The sequence below is a fragment of the Dipteris shenzhenensis genome, chromosome 27 (genome assembly GCF_047967505.1).
Source record: "Dipteris shenzhenensis isolate YYH24624 ecotype China chromosome 27, Dip_SZ_1.0, whole genome shotgun sequence".
Taxonomy (NCBI): domain Eukaryota; kingdom Viridiplantae; phylum Streptophyta; class Polypodiopsida; order Gleicheniales; family Dipteridaceae; genus Dipteris; species Dipteris shenzhenensis.
The window spans coordinates 976813-991057 of NC_141622.1; the positions used below are offsets into that span (position 1 = coordinate 976813).

Genomic DNA, 14245 nt, shown 5'->3' on the forward strand with positions numbered 1-14245 from the left:
TTTATAGGGTCAACCCCCTGCCCAAAAGAACCGACCAGAGGGGGGGGGAACAGCTGACCAGGGGGGCGACCCTGGGTCGGGTCACGCCGACCAGTAGGTCGGGCCTCATGACCTGGTTAGAGCCTGAGTCCCCGCCTAAAGGGGCGCCACCTAGGCACCATCATGTGTGCGGCCTGGTGGCAGCCTGGAAACAGGCCCAAAGTGGGCTCATGTGCTCCCCGCAGCAAGCCCATGTGGCCCCGTGCTGTCCTGCAGCAGCCATAGACTGGTGGCGAGATGGTATGGGCTCCGTAAGCCTATGCTCCTGCTCCGTACAGTCCATGTGCAAGGACAGCCATCGAAGTGATCCCCCTCTACCTCTCCTGGGCAGGCAAACCCACAAACAAGGCCCTCACTCTCCCTCACATGGGCGGGCAGACCCACAACCAAGGCCCTCACTCAAGGAGATAGGAGATGAACTCTAACAGAAACTCCCAACGTCGGTGGCAATTCTTAAGCTTGCAAAATGCTACCCTTCCACTGTAGATCTTGAAAAAACACAGCAAGAGAAGAACAGAATTCAGTTTCTTGTGGCTGAAGCACCATGCAAAATACCTCATACAAAGCTAGGGAAGTTGCCCCATGACTGGGGTAGAGAGACAATCTTGTGTTTGCTTGCAACGTGTCTTCTTCCTCGTGCTTGGGGCAACTCTTTTTCAGCACCTTACCTTCACAAAGATCAGACATGGCTTCATACCATGTGATACATCACAAGATCGAAACAAAGCATAAGCTAAAACCACGACACGTCACACAATGTATACATAGTACATACACATGCACAAGTATAGACAAGAACTTGCACAAAAGCTGAGCAAAACTGAGCTCAATATAAGTACAAGAGGGAGGCAGATTGCTTCGACACTGCCCTTTCTCGGGGACACAAATGACTTATGGAGAAGCGGGGGCTATACTCTATGTAGCCGCAACAAAGACAATTAGGCTGCCCTAAAGGGCACCAACTAGCCATCTAGATTTGCCGACCTTTCAACCCAAGGCTCGCTTGGCTGACCAAAGCACCACCGTTGATTGGCCACACCAACCAGCATTGGCCCCACACTGAGCCCCCATAGCTTGAGGAAGGCCCTGACAATGGTGCCCACGCTCCCCTACTATGGCTCCGTCCGAAATGCAGACAGGGTCCTAAGACCAATGGAGCCCAGGACCCTCATATGGAGTCATTACATGCGAACAATTAGGACTGACTTATAGACACGATTCTAAACCCGCTCTCAATTCGATTGTCATTGCAAACCCACATGGAGCCCCTGGCTCTAGTTCTTACAGGTTCAATGGATACGAGGTGGAGTATAAGCTTTTAACATGTCTACAAATTCGAATTGTTATGTGAGGATTGACGTTCCAATACCCTGCGAATACAATACATTTGCTTTAAACACCAAAAGAAAGCAAAAAACCAAAACAAAAATCACCTCAGGAGATTGACATTTGCTCGCAATAATTTCTGCAGTTTCTGCTGCACGCTTCAGATCTGACGACAAAATGGCTGCAACCTGAAATTGCTCCGTCGCGATTCGGTTGGCCACCTGATTATGTAAACAGCCGTCAAAAGAATGTACGACAATTTGCCATAGAGCGTGACGATAGGCCCACGTTTGAAGATTTGACCTCACCGCGTACGCCTGATCCCGCCCTACGTCATTTAGATCCGAAATTGCTTGTCCCTGCGGAAAAAATGGCAAACCTTATCTAGTGATACATCGCTAATGCAACATGAAGCGAAGCTCACAAGAATGAACCTGCAGAACGCCTGCCGCGTTCCAAGTCGTTTCTCCATGGCGAACGACAATCAATTCCGATACGTTGAGAGGCAAATCGCCAGCCATGCACCTGCCTCCAGAGCAGAGCTTGGCCTGATTAGCATTCTTCATAATGGCTGTGTCTCTGTTAATGCCAGCAACGTGGGGGAGCCAAGTCAGCAAGTCTTTGGTTGACTTCCTAAGAACGTACTCCTTGAGTTGACCACAGCTATGGACCACCGGTAAAGCCACGGGTGGCTGAGCGTGGGTCGTTGTGTGAAAAAAATAAAATAAAATAAATTAATCGCCTCAAAATAAAAGCACGGGTCGGTGAGCGTTGTGTGAAAAAAAAAAGATTAATAAATTAATCGCCCCAAAATTCAATACCTCCCTATTTTAAATCTGCCCCAAAATTCATTGCCTCCCTATCGCTATGGGATCCAACCACTTCCATAGCTTTCAACTCCATTGATCACCTCCTTTTCTTATAATGAGTGTGATTATATGGAACTAGCACTTATTGAATGACAATGTGACAGAAAATACAAATGCACCAAAATGTAAAAAACATCATAAATTTTGTGGTCCCCCTTATCTTTAAACAACTCTCCTTGTGAGAGAGTGATAGTAAGATCATAAGGGGGGAAAGTGTTGAAAATCATATAAATTTATAAAAAGGCATAAAAAAGGATGAATAAACTCTTAGTGCATAAAAATTATGAGTTTTGATTAATGAATGAACACATAGAGAGATATATATCAATGTATGCTTTTCCAGTTAGGTCATAAACTTAAAAGCAACTATATCTACAAAGAGAATCAAAGGACATATTCACAAATGCATTGAGCAAGAAAATAAGTTGCCTTTGGCAATCAAATATGGATAAACAATCCATATGCTAAAACACTTTAGTTGAAAGAAAATGGACAACATAGCAACAAAAATATTTGAAAGAAACCATGAGATCTTGAATAGCTTAAAATTCAGGGAGGATACAAAATGAGAAACTTGTTTCTCCAACACATGAATGAATAATTAGCATAACTTATCGTCCCCTCATTAGCATTCCACAGAGTGACAAGGGAATTCCAACTCACTACACAAATTTAAATAAATCATTCGTCCTCCTTTGTTGTCTTCACATCTGCCAAGACACACTTCTTAGAGGATGTCTTGCCAATGAACCAATCAGACAATGATGTAGTTGATAAATTGTGCCTTGTAGCCACTTGCCTCAATAAGCATTCTAGCCTCTAACTCCATGAGTTTTGAAATTATTTCCCAAGCCTCATGTTAAGACTTTGAGTTTTGAAACAAGCTTGTATTGTAGCCTCCACATTAGCCTTGTTACACTTTCTTTTAGCCAAAGTTTGTTTCATATAGTGTGTGGGACGTGAAGGGTGCCTTAGTCTCTTGTAGGTGGTTGAGCAATGTCTTTGTTGGGCCTTGGATAGCTCTCGACTATAAGGCCTAACAAAATGACATCAATGGCAAATGGAAAGAAGAGGAAGCTGAGGACAAGTATTTTTACATAACACTAATGGCAAATGGAAAGGAGAGGAACCTGAGGACAAGTATTTTTACACGTAGACATAACACTAATAAAAAGAAAATTGAGAGAATAGATGGGGAGAAGTGGGAATTAGATTAAGACTTATTTAGCAAGGAAGGCCTCTTGTGTTCTCTTACATCTTATTTAGTAAGGAGGGAAACTTGTCTTCTCTTACATCTCTAATGAAGAGCCTTTTGTACAAATAAAGTTCAAAGCAAGGTATCTATCAACTCAAACTGCTTGTGCATTTTGGAGGTGGGGAGGATTAGGGCAACATGGAGAAATGGTGGCATGCTTTGGCTTGGAACAAAGAATGGACTCTTAACATGGGGATGGTCACATTTGAGGTCCACTAGTAGTCAAGATGAAGTAATATGTAAGTGTAAAGGGAGCCCTTGAGTGTGCAAGGTGTCTCGTCAAAACACTTCGTGCATTGACAATCGGTAGATGCCATGGCTCGAAGGATGGAGGTAGAAATGGGGGGAATTGCAAGACACGGTAAGAAGGGAACTGTAGGACACTATAAGAGGAAGCTAGAGGAAGAGATGAATCAAAGCTAGAATACGACTTGTGTAGGAATGGGACATTTGATGTGACACATCTGTGAGGAAAGGGTGATTGGAAGAGCTTAATAAAGGTGGGTCATAACTCACGTGGGTTGAGTTGAGCCGTTAATGGGGAAGATTAAAATCTAGATTGTGACTAGTGTGTTTAGGAGAAAGTGCATCGGACCATCATCTTTCTAGATCTTGTGCTCACAATATCAAAACGGGAGCGCATTGTGTCTATCTTGTGAGGGGTTGCCTTTTCGGTGATAAGGAGGTTGCATGTGCAAGAAGTTGAGTTAGAGTGGTTGCGTCAATGTAGGTTCCAAGTGGAGGAGGTGTGACATTAAGTTTGGTGCGAGTTCCAAGGTAGTTTCGATGTGTAGTGGGCTTATGGAGGTTGATGAGGTCGTGTGTGAAACACTTTCTAAGAATTTGAGCCTGGGGTTTGTGGATCGTCTTGTCCATGTTGTGACATGTGCATAGCATTGATATTTTTATTAAATTATGTGCTTTGGTAATCATGACAATATTTGGCAAGCAATGATGCACATTTATCAGCCTACGGTACAATTTTAAACTCTGCCGCTTTATAAATGAGTTTAAATGCATGTATATTTTACAGTGTAGACGTGCTATTAAACGCATGTACAACCGAACTGATAGACATGTTAATAACTGCTCTAATAAACGCGCTTGTATTTTCATTAAGTTTATCAGCGCTTACAGACACGCCCGCTATTTTGTGTGTCTATCGAGCGCGTCTATGGACGCAGTGTGTTGTTGTGAATAAAAATTCCCATTGTGCTCTTGCTCTAAGGAAAAGCTTTCTCCTCGAGTGTCTCGATTGCTTCTCTATTGCATTTGTAGAAATCCTAGCGAAGTAGATGGTAATTGGTGGTTGTGTGTTAAGGTTGCCTAGACTACTTTAAGGCCATTTTTGCATGAGACCTTATAAGTCACATAAGGATATAGTGGGACCTGTCCTAGATTTCAACAAGTAGATATTATGATATTGAATTGCATATCTCTCATTTTACATATAACATCAATTCCGATTTGATACAAAGACACTTGACTTATTGATATGTTTTTATTTATTAAATTTTAATTAAAACTTTAAGGGGAAAATATGCATTTTTATTGTACACCTAGTCAAGGGCACTAAAATGATCAATCATAACCATTCAAGATTTGATAAGCACCGGGGGCTAGTGGACACATAAGGTTATTTGGCCCAAGTGTTAAACCTATCATCCTTTCCTGGTTCAACATAACCTGCTAGTTGTTGCATGTAGACTTCCTCGTTTAGATAACCATTGAGAAATGCATTCTTGACATCGAGCTGATACACATTCCATTTGTTGAGTGTCACTAGTGATATCAAGAACCGTATGGAATCCATCTTTGCTACTGGAGCATAAGTCTCATCATAATCTTGACCATATTGCTGTGCAAATCCTTTTGCAACTAGTTTGGTTGTGTATCTTTGAATACTTCCATCTGGATTGTACTTCACTTTGTATACCCATTTGTTTGCTATGGCCTTCTTTCCTAGTGGAAGGTTGCATAATTCCCAAGTATTATTCTTATACAAAGCATCCATTTCTTCATTCATAGCAATTTGCCATTCTGGCTTGTCTACTGCATCTTCGAAGTACACTAGCTCTTTTGTAGCCATGATGGTAGTCATAAGAGCATAGTTGGTGGTTTCCACCTGAATTGCTTTGCCTTTTTGAGCATATGCCAATCTGGCTGGTAGTCTGCTTTCCCTACTAGACCGTCTGAGCTGCTGTGCCACTGCTTGGGGTGTTTCTGGCAATTCTTACTCTTCTTCATCAACCCTTTCTGCAGATGACTGTGAAGTCGATGCTTCTATCTCCTGTGTGTTTAAGGTTTTCCACTCTGATTCCTCATCAAAGATTACATCTCTAGAGATAATGACCTTGTGGTTGATGGGATCATACAACTTGTATGCTTTGATTTCTTCACTATAGCCAACCTTGATGCATTTGCGTGACTTCGCATCCAATTTCTTGCGATGCTCATCATGTATGTGGGCATATGCTATGCAACCAAATATGTGGAGATGCCCAATGTGTGGCTTGTGTCCAGTGAATGCTTCATAAGGTGTCATACCCTGAATCGGTTCGGTAGGAAGACAGTTAAGCAAATAGTTTACAGCGGCTATTGCTTCTGCCCAATACTGATTCGGAAGATGCTTCTCACTAAGCATTGCTCTAGCATTGTCTGCTAAAGTACCATTCTTCCTTTTAGCTCTTGCATTCTGTTGAGGAGTATCTGCACATGTGAATTGTCTTCGAATGCCATGACTTTTGCAAAAGTTCATGAATGCTGAAGACATGTATTCACCTCCTCTATTTGATCTCATCCCTTCCTGCATTTGTAGCTCAAATAACCTCTTCATGAGGTAAACTTTATTAGAGGCAGTTTCCTTCTCATGAGTGGCACATAATTTCTTCCACAAATCTTTCGTAGTCTGCTATGAAATAAACTGACTTTGCAAGATGAAGTCTAACAGTAGACTTTGTTAATGCATCCAACTCATTCCAATCATCCTCAGACATAGTTGTAGCTTAGCGACAATCCCTTCCAAGCGTTTAATCTGCTACTTTTGTTTAAGCACATCCCTTATCTATTATTTTCATAGAGAAACGTTTGTCCCATCAAACTTTTTAATGCTGAAAAAATCCTTTTTAGACATGGAAGAGGATGCCACGATGCAAATAAAGCAAAATTCCAAATGCTAGTGCTTACAAGAGAGAAATCACACCAAATACCAGGTGCACCCAAATATTTATGCAACAATGGAAGGTAATATCACCAAACCTCAAAGGCTCAAAGCATTAAGAAATTCAACTGACTCATGTGCATATATATGCATCCATATAAGAAATATTGGCCCAAAAGGATATATCAACCTGCAATGACAAAACAATGGCAAACCCAATGTCAATAAGAGCCAAATGCCTTAAGCATAAACACTGTCCATTGGCATAAGCATCAATAATGCCTCATCTAAGAGAGCATAGCACTATCAATGCATCAATTGCAATGTGTCAAAGCTGTCCCTCAGCATAAAATAGCATCTGTGTGCTAAATGTATATCAGTAAATCATCCCACAAGGCAATCTGGTGCTATTAGCGCAACCAACAAGAATCGTAATGCATCCAAATGGCCTGTAAATCATCCACTACAACCCAATGCAAACCATAAATGGCTCAGACTACAACCAGAGTAATTTGCATAAGGTATGTCCCAAAAACCACAGCCCCATGGTAATGGTTGCTACTAAAAATAAAACTTGAGATGCCTCAAAACCACTATAATCTTTGCATACACGGCATCAATGACATAACATGTGCTTTATGCGACTCAAAGAATACTTCAAAAAATTCACTCTGGATGTAAGTAAACCTAAGTCAAAGCTTGCAATCGACGTGTAAATGAAACCTTAGAAGCCTAAGGTTCAATTTAAAAATGCCACGTGTCAAAAAATCAAGGTTTAAAGCTTTGAATGGATTTTTGATAGAGAAACAAAGGATTTAATGTCTCAGAGAGGTGAAACTTCTCCAAATCTCCATAGAATCATGCAGGAGCTAATAGATAGGGGTTTTCAAGCCTCTAAAATGTAATGGAATAGACGGTTTTAGAAACTGTCACTGGGTCCAACACACAGATTAAAAAATGTTTTAGCAAGTCTATCTATTTGTAAACACTACCAGAGTGTGAATGGTGAGCAACATAGAAGTTTTAGGACCTCCTGAGTCCACTAAAACTGACAGATCTGTGAATGGTTGCTTCAAACTTGAGTTCCAACACATTGGCAGAAAAACGTTGAAGCAGAGACAATGAGTCAAAAATCCAAAAAAATGATCCCAAATTCAAGAATGAAGGGATTTTCAAACTCCCAAAGTGAAATGGATACCAAAAGCAAGCAATGGTTGCCTCTGCAAGTCATTCTAGACTCTCAATCACATTGAAAGGAACAGGGGAATCATTAAAAAATGTCTTTTTGCTCCAAAACCATTGCAGGCTTGTAAAAAACCACTCCAAGACTTCCAAAAACCACTTATAGGCTTCTACAAGGTTCTAATACCACGTGGGCAGCTCAAACAAGCACCCACAGGCTTGCTCTATCCTCCCATAGACCTAAAGCAGCAGACTCCAGGTTTAGGCACATGCATGAGCCCAGCTAGACCACCCACAAGCATTAGATAGACCACATGGGCTATGATACCAGCTGAGAGTGCTATCAACAAAAGCGGAACAGAAGAGGGTGAGAGAGAGGGAAAGCCTCACAAGTTTTGGTGGGTGTAGAGCACCATAATCTTCTATGTCATCCATATATATATGTGTGTGTGTGTATGTGTGTGTGTGTGTGTTTGAGTATTGTACATAACCGTGGTTAAGGCACAGTGGCCTTGAACCCCCACAAGCTCCTCCAACATCACAATACACCCAATCCTTCTCACTAAGGCTCCTAAACTTGTCAATGGCACATCGAGAATATATGTAGGCTACAACAATGCGTGTAAGAGATATTATATTCCTACTTACTTTGGAAATTTCTAAGGAGGGTTCACCCTCGTCTATTTTCACTATCTCTACTCTAGATTGCAAGGAGGTAGCAAGCTAAGGGTCTTCCGGACCACCCGCAGGGAAGTGTGACACCCCCTCGAGTGAAAATACAAAGGTTTTGCTTCAGTGTGCAATACCTTGATCGAGGTATTGTGTCCAATGAAATTGGCACATGTGGACATCCAAACCGAGCTAATACCTCGATCGAGGTCTTGCATTCTAATCAACCGAATCGAGCCTATACCTCAATCGTGGTGTCGTGGCACCACAATTATAGCTCGATCGAGGTATCGTGGCAAGTCCACATACCTCGATCATGGTATGCTGGACCGATGACATGGAGGCGTGTCACATACCACAATTGAGTTATGTGGCATTTGACATGGTATTCAATGTAGTGTGCTAGCAGTTGACATACCACGATCGAGGTATCGTGGCAAGTCCACATACCTCAATCATGGTATGCTGGACCGATGACATGGAGGCATGTCAAATACCATGATCGAGGTATGTGGCATCCTACGTGGCCAGTGGCTAGACTTGACGTGGAACGATTTCCTTACGTGGAGAAACATCTAGGATTATACGTGGCACAAATACCACAATTGTGGTAATGCACGTGGATAGCCATATATGCATATATAGACTTAGTTGCATGGCATGATATGTTCATGTGAAATACCACAATCGTGGTATTTTGAAACCCTAAAATTTCCTATATAAAGAGAGGGACCTCAATTGAGCCCTCATAGTTTAAACCTTGATTGAGCTGCTCCTCATCAAAATCGACGGAATTGCTGGAGTGATGGAGAACAACAGACAGAGATCGACGGAATTGCTGGAGCGACGGAGATCGACGAACAGAGATGGACGGAGCAGGAGATTCCAGGTAAGGTTTATAGAAAAATGTAATTTAATTATAAAATATTTAAAAATTTAAAATGCATTTTAAAGTTTTTTTAAATTATTTTTTTAATTACTAAAGTTTTTATTTAAATGTCAAAATGTATATATTTTGTTTTTAAAAATCATCTATTAAAAAAAAAAGATTAAAGTAGTTTTTATGTTATTTTTCAAATTAGCAAAGTTTTTATTTAAATATAAAAATGTTTAAATTTTGTTTTTAAAAATCATCTTTTAAAAAAAAGAAAACAAGAGTTTAAAGTAGTTTTTATATTATTTTTCAAATTAGTGAAGTTTTTATTTAAAATCTCAAAACGTATATATTTTGTTTTTAAAAATCATCTATAAAAAAAAAAGAGATTAAAGTAGTTTTTATTATTTTTTGAATTAGTAAATTTTTTATTTAAATATATAAATGTTCAAATTTTGTTTTTAAAAATCATCTATAAAAAAAAAGAAAACAAGAGTTTAAAGTAGTTTTTATATTATTTTTCAAGTTAGTGAAGTTTTTATTTAAATGTCAAAACGTATATATATATATTTTAAAAATCATCTATTAAAAAAAAAGATATTAAAGTAGTTTTTATGTTATTTTTTAAATTAGTAAAGTTTTTAATTAAATATAAAAACTTTTAAATTTTATTTTTAAAAATCATCTATAAAAAAAAAGAAAACAAGAGTTTAAAGTAGTTTTTATCTTATTTTTCAAGTTAGTGAAGTTTTAAATTAAATGCCAAAATGTATATATTTTGTATTTAAAAATCATCTTTAAAAAAAAAGAGATTAAAGTAGTTTTTATGTTATTTTTCAAATTAGTGAAGTTTTTATTTAAATATAAAAATGTTTAAATTTTATTTTTAAAAATCGTCTTTAAAAAAAAAAGAAAACTAGAGTTTAAAGTAGCTTTTATATTATTTTTCAAATTAGTAAAGTTTTTATTTAAATGTCAAAACGTATATATTTTGTTTTTAAAAATCATCTATTAAAAATAAGAGAGATTAAAGTAGTTTTTATCTTGAATTAGTGAAGTTTTTATTTAAATATAAAAACGTTTAAATTTTGTTTTTAAAAATCATCTTAAGAAAAAAAAGAAAACAAGAGTTTAAAGTAGTTTTTATATTATTTTTCAAGTTAGTGAAGTTTTAAATTAAATGTCAAAACGTATATATTTTGTATTTTAAAACCATCTATTTTTTAATTTTAAAAAAGAGATTAAAGTAGTTTTTTTATTATTTTCCAAATTAGGGAAGTTTTCATTTAATTGTAAAAACATATATAGTTTGTTTTTAAAAATCATTAAAAAAAAAAAAAGAGAAAACAAGAGTTGAATGTAGTTTTTATATTATTTTTCAAAGGGTGAGGTTTTAGACTCTATACTTAAAAGATGTAGTCTACAACCATCATGCGATCGATCATATAGAAATTCATCGCATGTAGTCTACAACCATCATGCGAACGAGATCGATCGATGTGTAGGGTTGTAAGAGAACCAAGCAATAGGTGATTGAAATTCATATAGAAGCTAGTACCTTAAAGGGCTATTACTAAGCCATGGAACTTTAAATGTATTGATGGGAAACTCAACGTGAATAATTATTGAGTTGCCAACAAATGCATCACTTGTGTTCTTTTTGTGTCAACAAAATCAAAATTGTAGATGAAGTGTTCAACTTCAGAGAACATAGCTCTACTAAACTTGTCCTTCTAGTGTATTTGCCAAAATGGTTGTTCTCTTAGCATATATTATCACCATGTACATGACCACTAACTATACAATAGAAAGTGTAGCATCTTTAACACAAAGTTTGAAATTTTTTTGAAAATGAAATAGGATCAAGGATGTACATCTAAATCCCTTTGTCAATAACACCATTCAATAACTATCATATGTGCATCTTCCATTGAAGAGTGGAGCAACTTGGAGCATGCAAGAGTGCATCTGTTGCATTTGCAACATAGCACTGTGTACATAGGCACACATTTGGCCCATCTACTGTTAGGTGCATAGGATGATCCCAACGACATCCTACCTCATCAAGGAGTACTTGACTAAGTGTAATAAATCAAACAAATAGGATGATTTGAACAACACATTCGCCTACACATCATTTTCCAATCATATGGTGCGAGAGGTTGATGCAAGGAGAGGGTAGAGCATGTGGCTAGCAATCCCTTTAAGTGGCACGTGAAACTCCAGAAATACGAAACTAGGGAAGGTTGTAGATCTATGTATGGATATAGTTACATAGACAAATACAAAGACTTATGTGATTCCATGAAACCTTGTCATGAGCTTTTGTAAAAATTCAATCAAAATTGGCTAGCTAAAAGTTTTCATTACCCAAATAGAATATTAAGTCCCATTGAATAGAATATTAAATTTCATTACCCAAATTTCATTACCCAAATAGAATATTAATTTCCATGTGTTTTTTTGTGCATGCGCCAGCCAGCGTGTAGGTTCTGGCACCACTGTTCATAAGCAGATAGCAATTTGAGAGCTGAGATGAGGGCATTGTAGGATGTTGGGGCACCCCCTCACTTGGTCATGAGTCTCATTCAGTCATCAATGCTCTGGGTCAATTAGACACATTTGAGGATGTTTTGGATACCTTTCAGGCACAAGTTGAGGCAGAGATCGATGGTCATGGCTTGGGTTAGAGAGCCATTCGAGAGTTGTTTGAGCATGAGTCACCTCACAGGCAGGCCTAAGAGGATATGTTTTGGGATAGTCACACTGAGGCAATGCGACCACGATCAGGGCAACCCTTTTATATTTTACGTTGTAGGCACCCCGTCATGGCAGTGCACATTTATCCGAGATATCTTGTTGCGAATGGTGGTCGATTGCCTCACAACTGTTAGATAGCTAGGTCATTTACCATGCAGCTATACGTCGAGTTTATGCTTGGTCATGGGGTAGACTACCTTAGTACCCATCTAGGATCAGAAGCTGGACATGATAGGATGGGGCGTCTGGAGCGTTAGACTACAGGTGTTTGGCGTCGACGCGAGGTATCACAGCTGCACACTATCCCTGCACCGACATTGTGAACTGTTGGAGGACATATTAGGGGGGATGTTCATTCAGTGGCCTCATCCTTGCATGACATGGTCTCTGCCCTATCGAGATCACTTTCGATTCCACCTGCTCCACCTCCCATGTCTACGGAGCCTCCCACATCTACACCACCTCCCACATGTGCACCACCTCCCAAATCTACACCGCCTCAGCATGAGTTGGATACTCGAGATACACGGATTGCAGAGTTGGAGGCATTGTTGGCTAAGTCTCGAGGTTAGTTATTCTGATTATTTTAGTTTATTTTTTTGTTGCGTGTTTTGAACTGAAGTTTTTTGGTCCATTCTCACCATGTACGTGACATGTTTGCTTGGCAGGCACATCTATTGCGATAGGATATGGAGTCTCGTGTATGATAGTTGGAGGCAGATATGGAGTCTTGTGTATGATAGTTGGAGGCAGATTTGGAGGAGCAGAGGATTCGGACACACATAGCCTACCATCGAGCAGAGCACTATATTTTGCAGTTGAGACATATTAGCCGTGATCCATCTCACCATAGGATCCACCCCAGTGTGGCCCTGTACCCCGCCCCTCCTGTAGATGTGCCAACTAGGACACCAATAGACACACCAATCATAGCCAGGCTTCCTATGGCCACTTGCATCCTTTGCCATGAGGATTTTGACACCGTAGGGTGGTATGTGGCCACATACAGAGGGCTAGGCATGGACGATCTGTATCCTGGTCATCGTCAGGCCATTGATCCATTTGCCCACGTGGTCTTGATAGAGCACTACAGGGAGGAGGCACAAAGAGCTTTGTTGCAGCAGGAGGGTGCTGATACTTCAGTGGTTGCAGCATGTGTTCTGCGATGCTTCTCGTATGGTGATTTCATGCCAGGTAACGAGGCATGAGTAGAGGAGGCACGTCGTATTGAGTGAGAGGCAGAGCTTCTAATATCATTGCACGAATGGATGGAGCAGTAGCTTGGGCAGGGCCGAGACCAACGTCTTCTACATGTAGAGACGATTACTTGAGCTGAATTTGAGGCATGGGTATTTGCAGATTCATGACTTTGGGAGCTGAGGAGTGCATACATAGAGGAGGCGATGGAGGTAGAGATGGCAGCGGTGGCTCGTGCAGCATGCCCTCCTCGTCATCAGGATGAGGCTGGCCCATCTAATCCAGGAGATGAGGCTTTGCCCGAGGGTACACAACGGATGGTTGGGCAGCTGGTCATATAGGAGCCATGTTAGAGGACGACTAGAGGACCATATGTGGAGTTATCAGATTTTGATTCAGGATGATTGTTCATGCTTCACACATATCTTGTTTAGGGATGCACTTCTGCACGATGATGATGATGATGATATACACATTCATTTTGGTACTTTCATAATGTTGCTCTTACTTTTCTGATGTATGAGCATTTTGATACTTTCATGATGTTGTTCTTACTTTGTTTATCTCAGTTTATAGTTTGTTCAAATCTAACATAAACATTTAAAATTAGGAGTATCATTTTGAATTTCAGATATCTCAATTCACACATCTAATACATAAGGTATTTTAAAAATAATACCGTGTGAAGTAATTCTAAACATTAAGCATTGAAAAGGTGTTCAAGTATAAGATCTCTCTCTCTCTCTCTCTCTCTCTCTCTCTCTCTCTCTCTCTCTCTCTCGATCTCTCTCTTGTGCTATGAACTTTATCATTTTGAATATCATATTGAATTTCGTATATATCAATGCTTGCAATTATTACATTGATATTGTCACTAATTTTTATAAATTGTAGATTAAGAAAAAAATGTCAAT

General features: G+C 39.4%; 1 protein-coding gene across 1 annotated transcript in view; it reads right to left on the minus strand.

The window, feature by feature from the left end:
- The window catches only part of LOC147883708 (phosphoglycerate mutase-like protein 4), a 54142-nt gene extending 52199 nt beyond the window's left edge, over window positions 1-1943 (minus strand). The window contains exons 1-3 of the mRNA XM_087398452.1: window positions 1800-1943; window positions 1674-1724; window positions 1473-1586 (exon numbers count right to left, since the gene is read on the minus strand). Of these exons, the coding sequence (XP_087254578.1) occupies window positions 1473-1586; window positions 1674-1724; window positions 1800-1931 (297 nt within the window). The 5' untranslated portion in view covers window positions 1932-1943. The remainder of the gene's footprint in view (window positions 1-1472; window positions 1587-1673; window positions 1725-1799) is intronic.
- Window positions 1944-14245: the final 12302 nt, after the last annotated feature.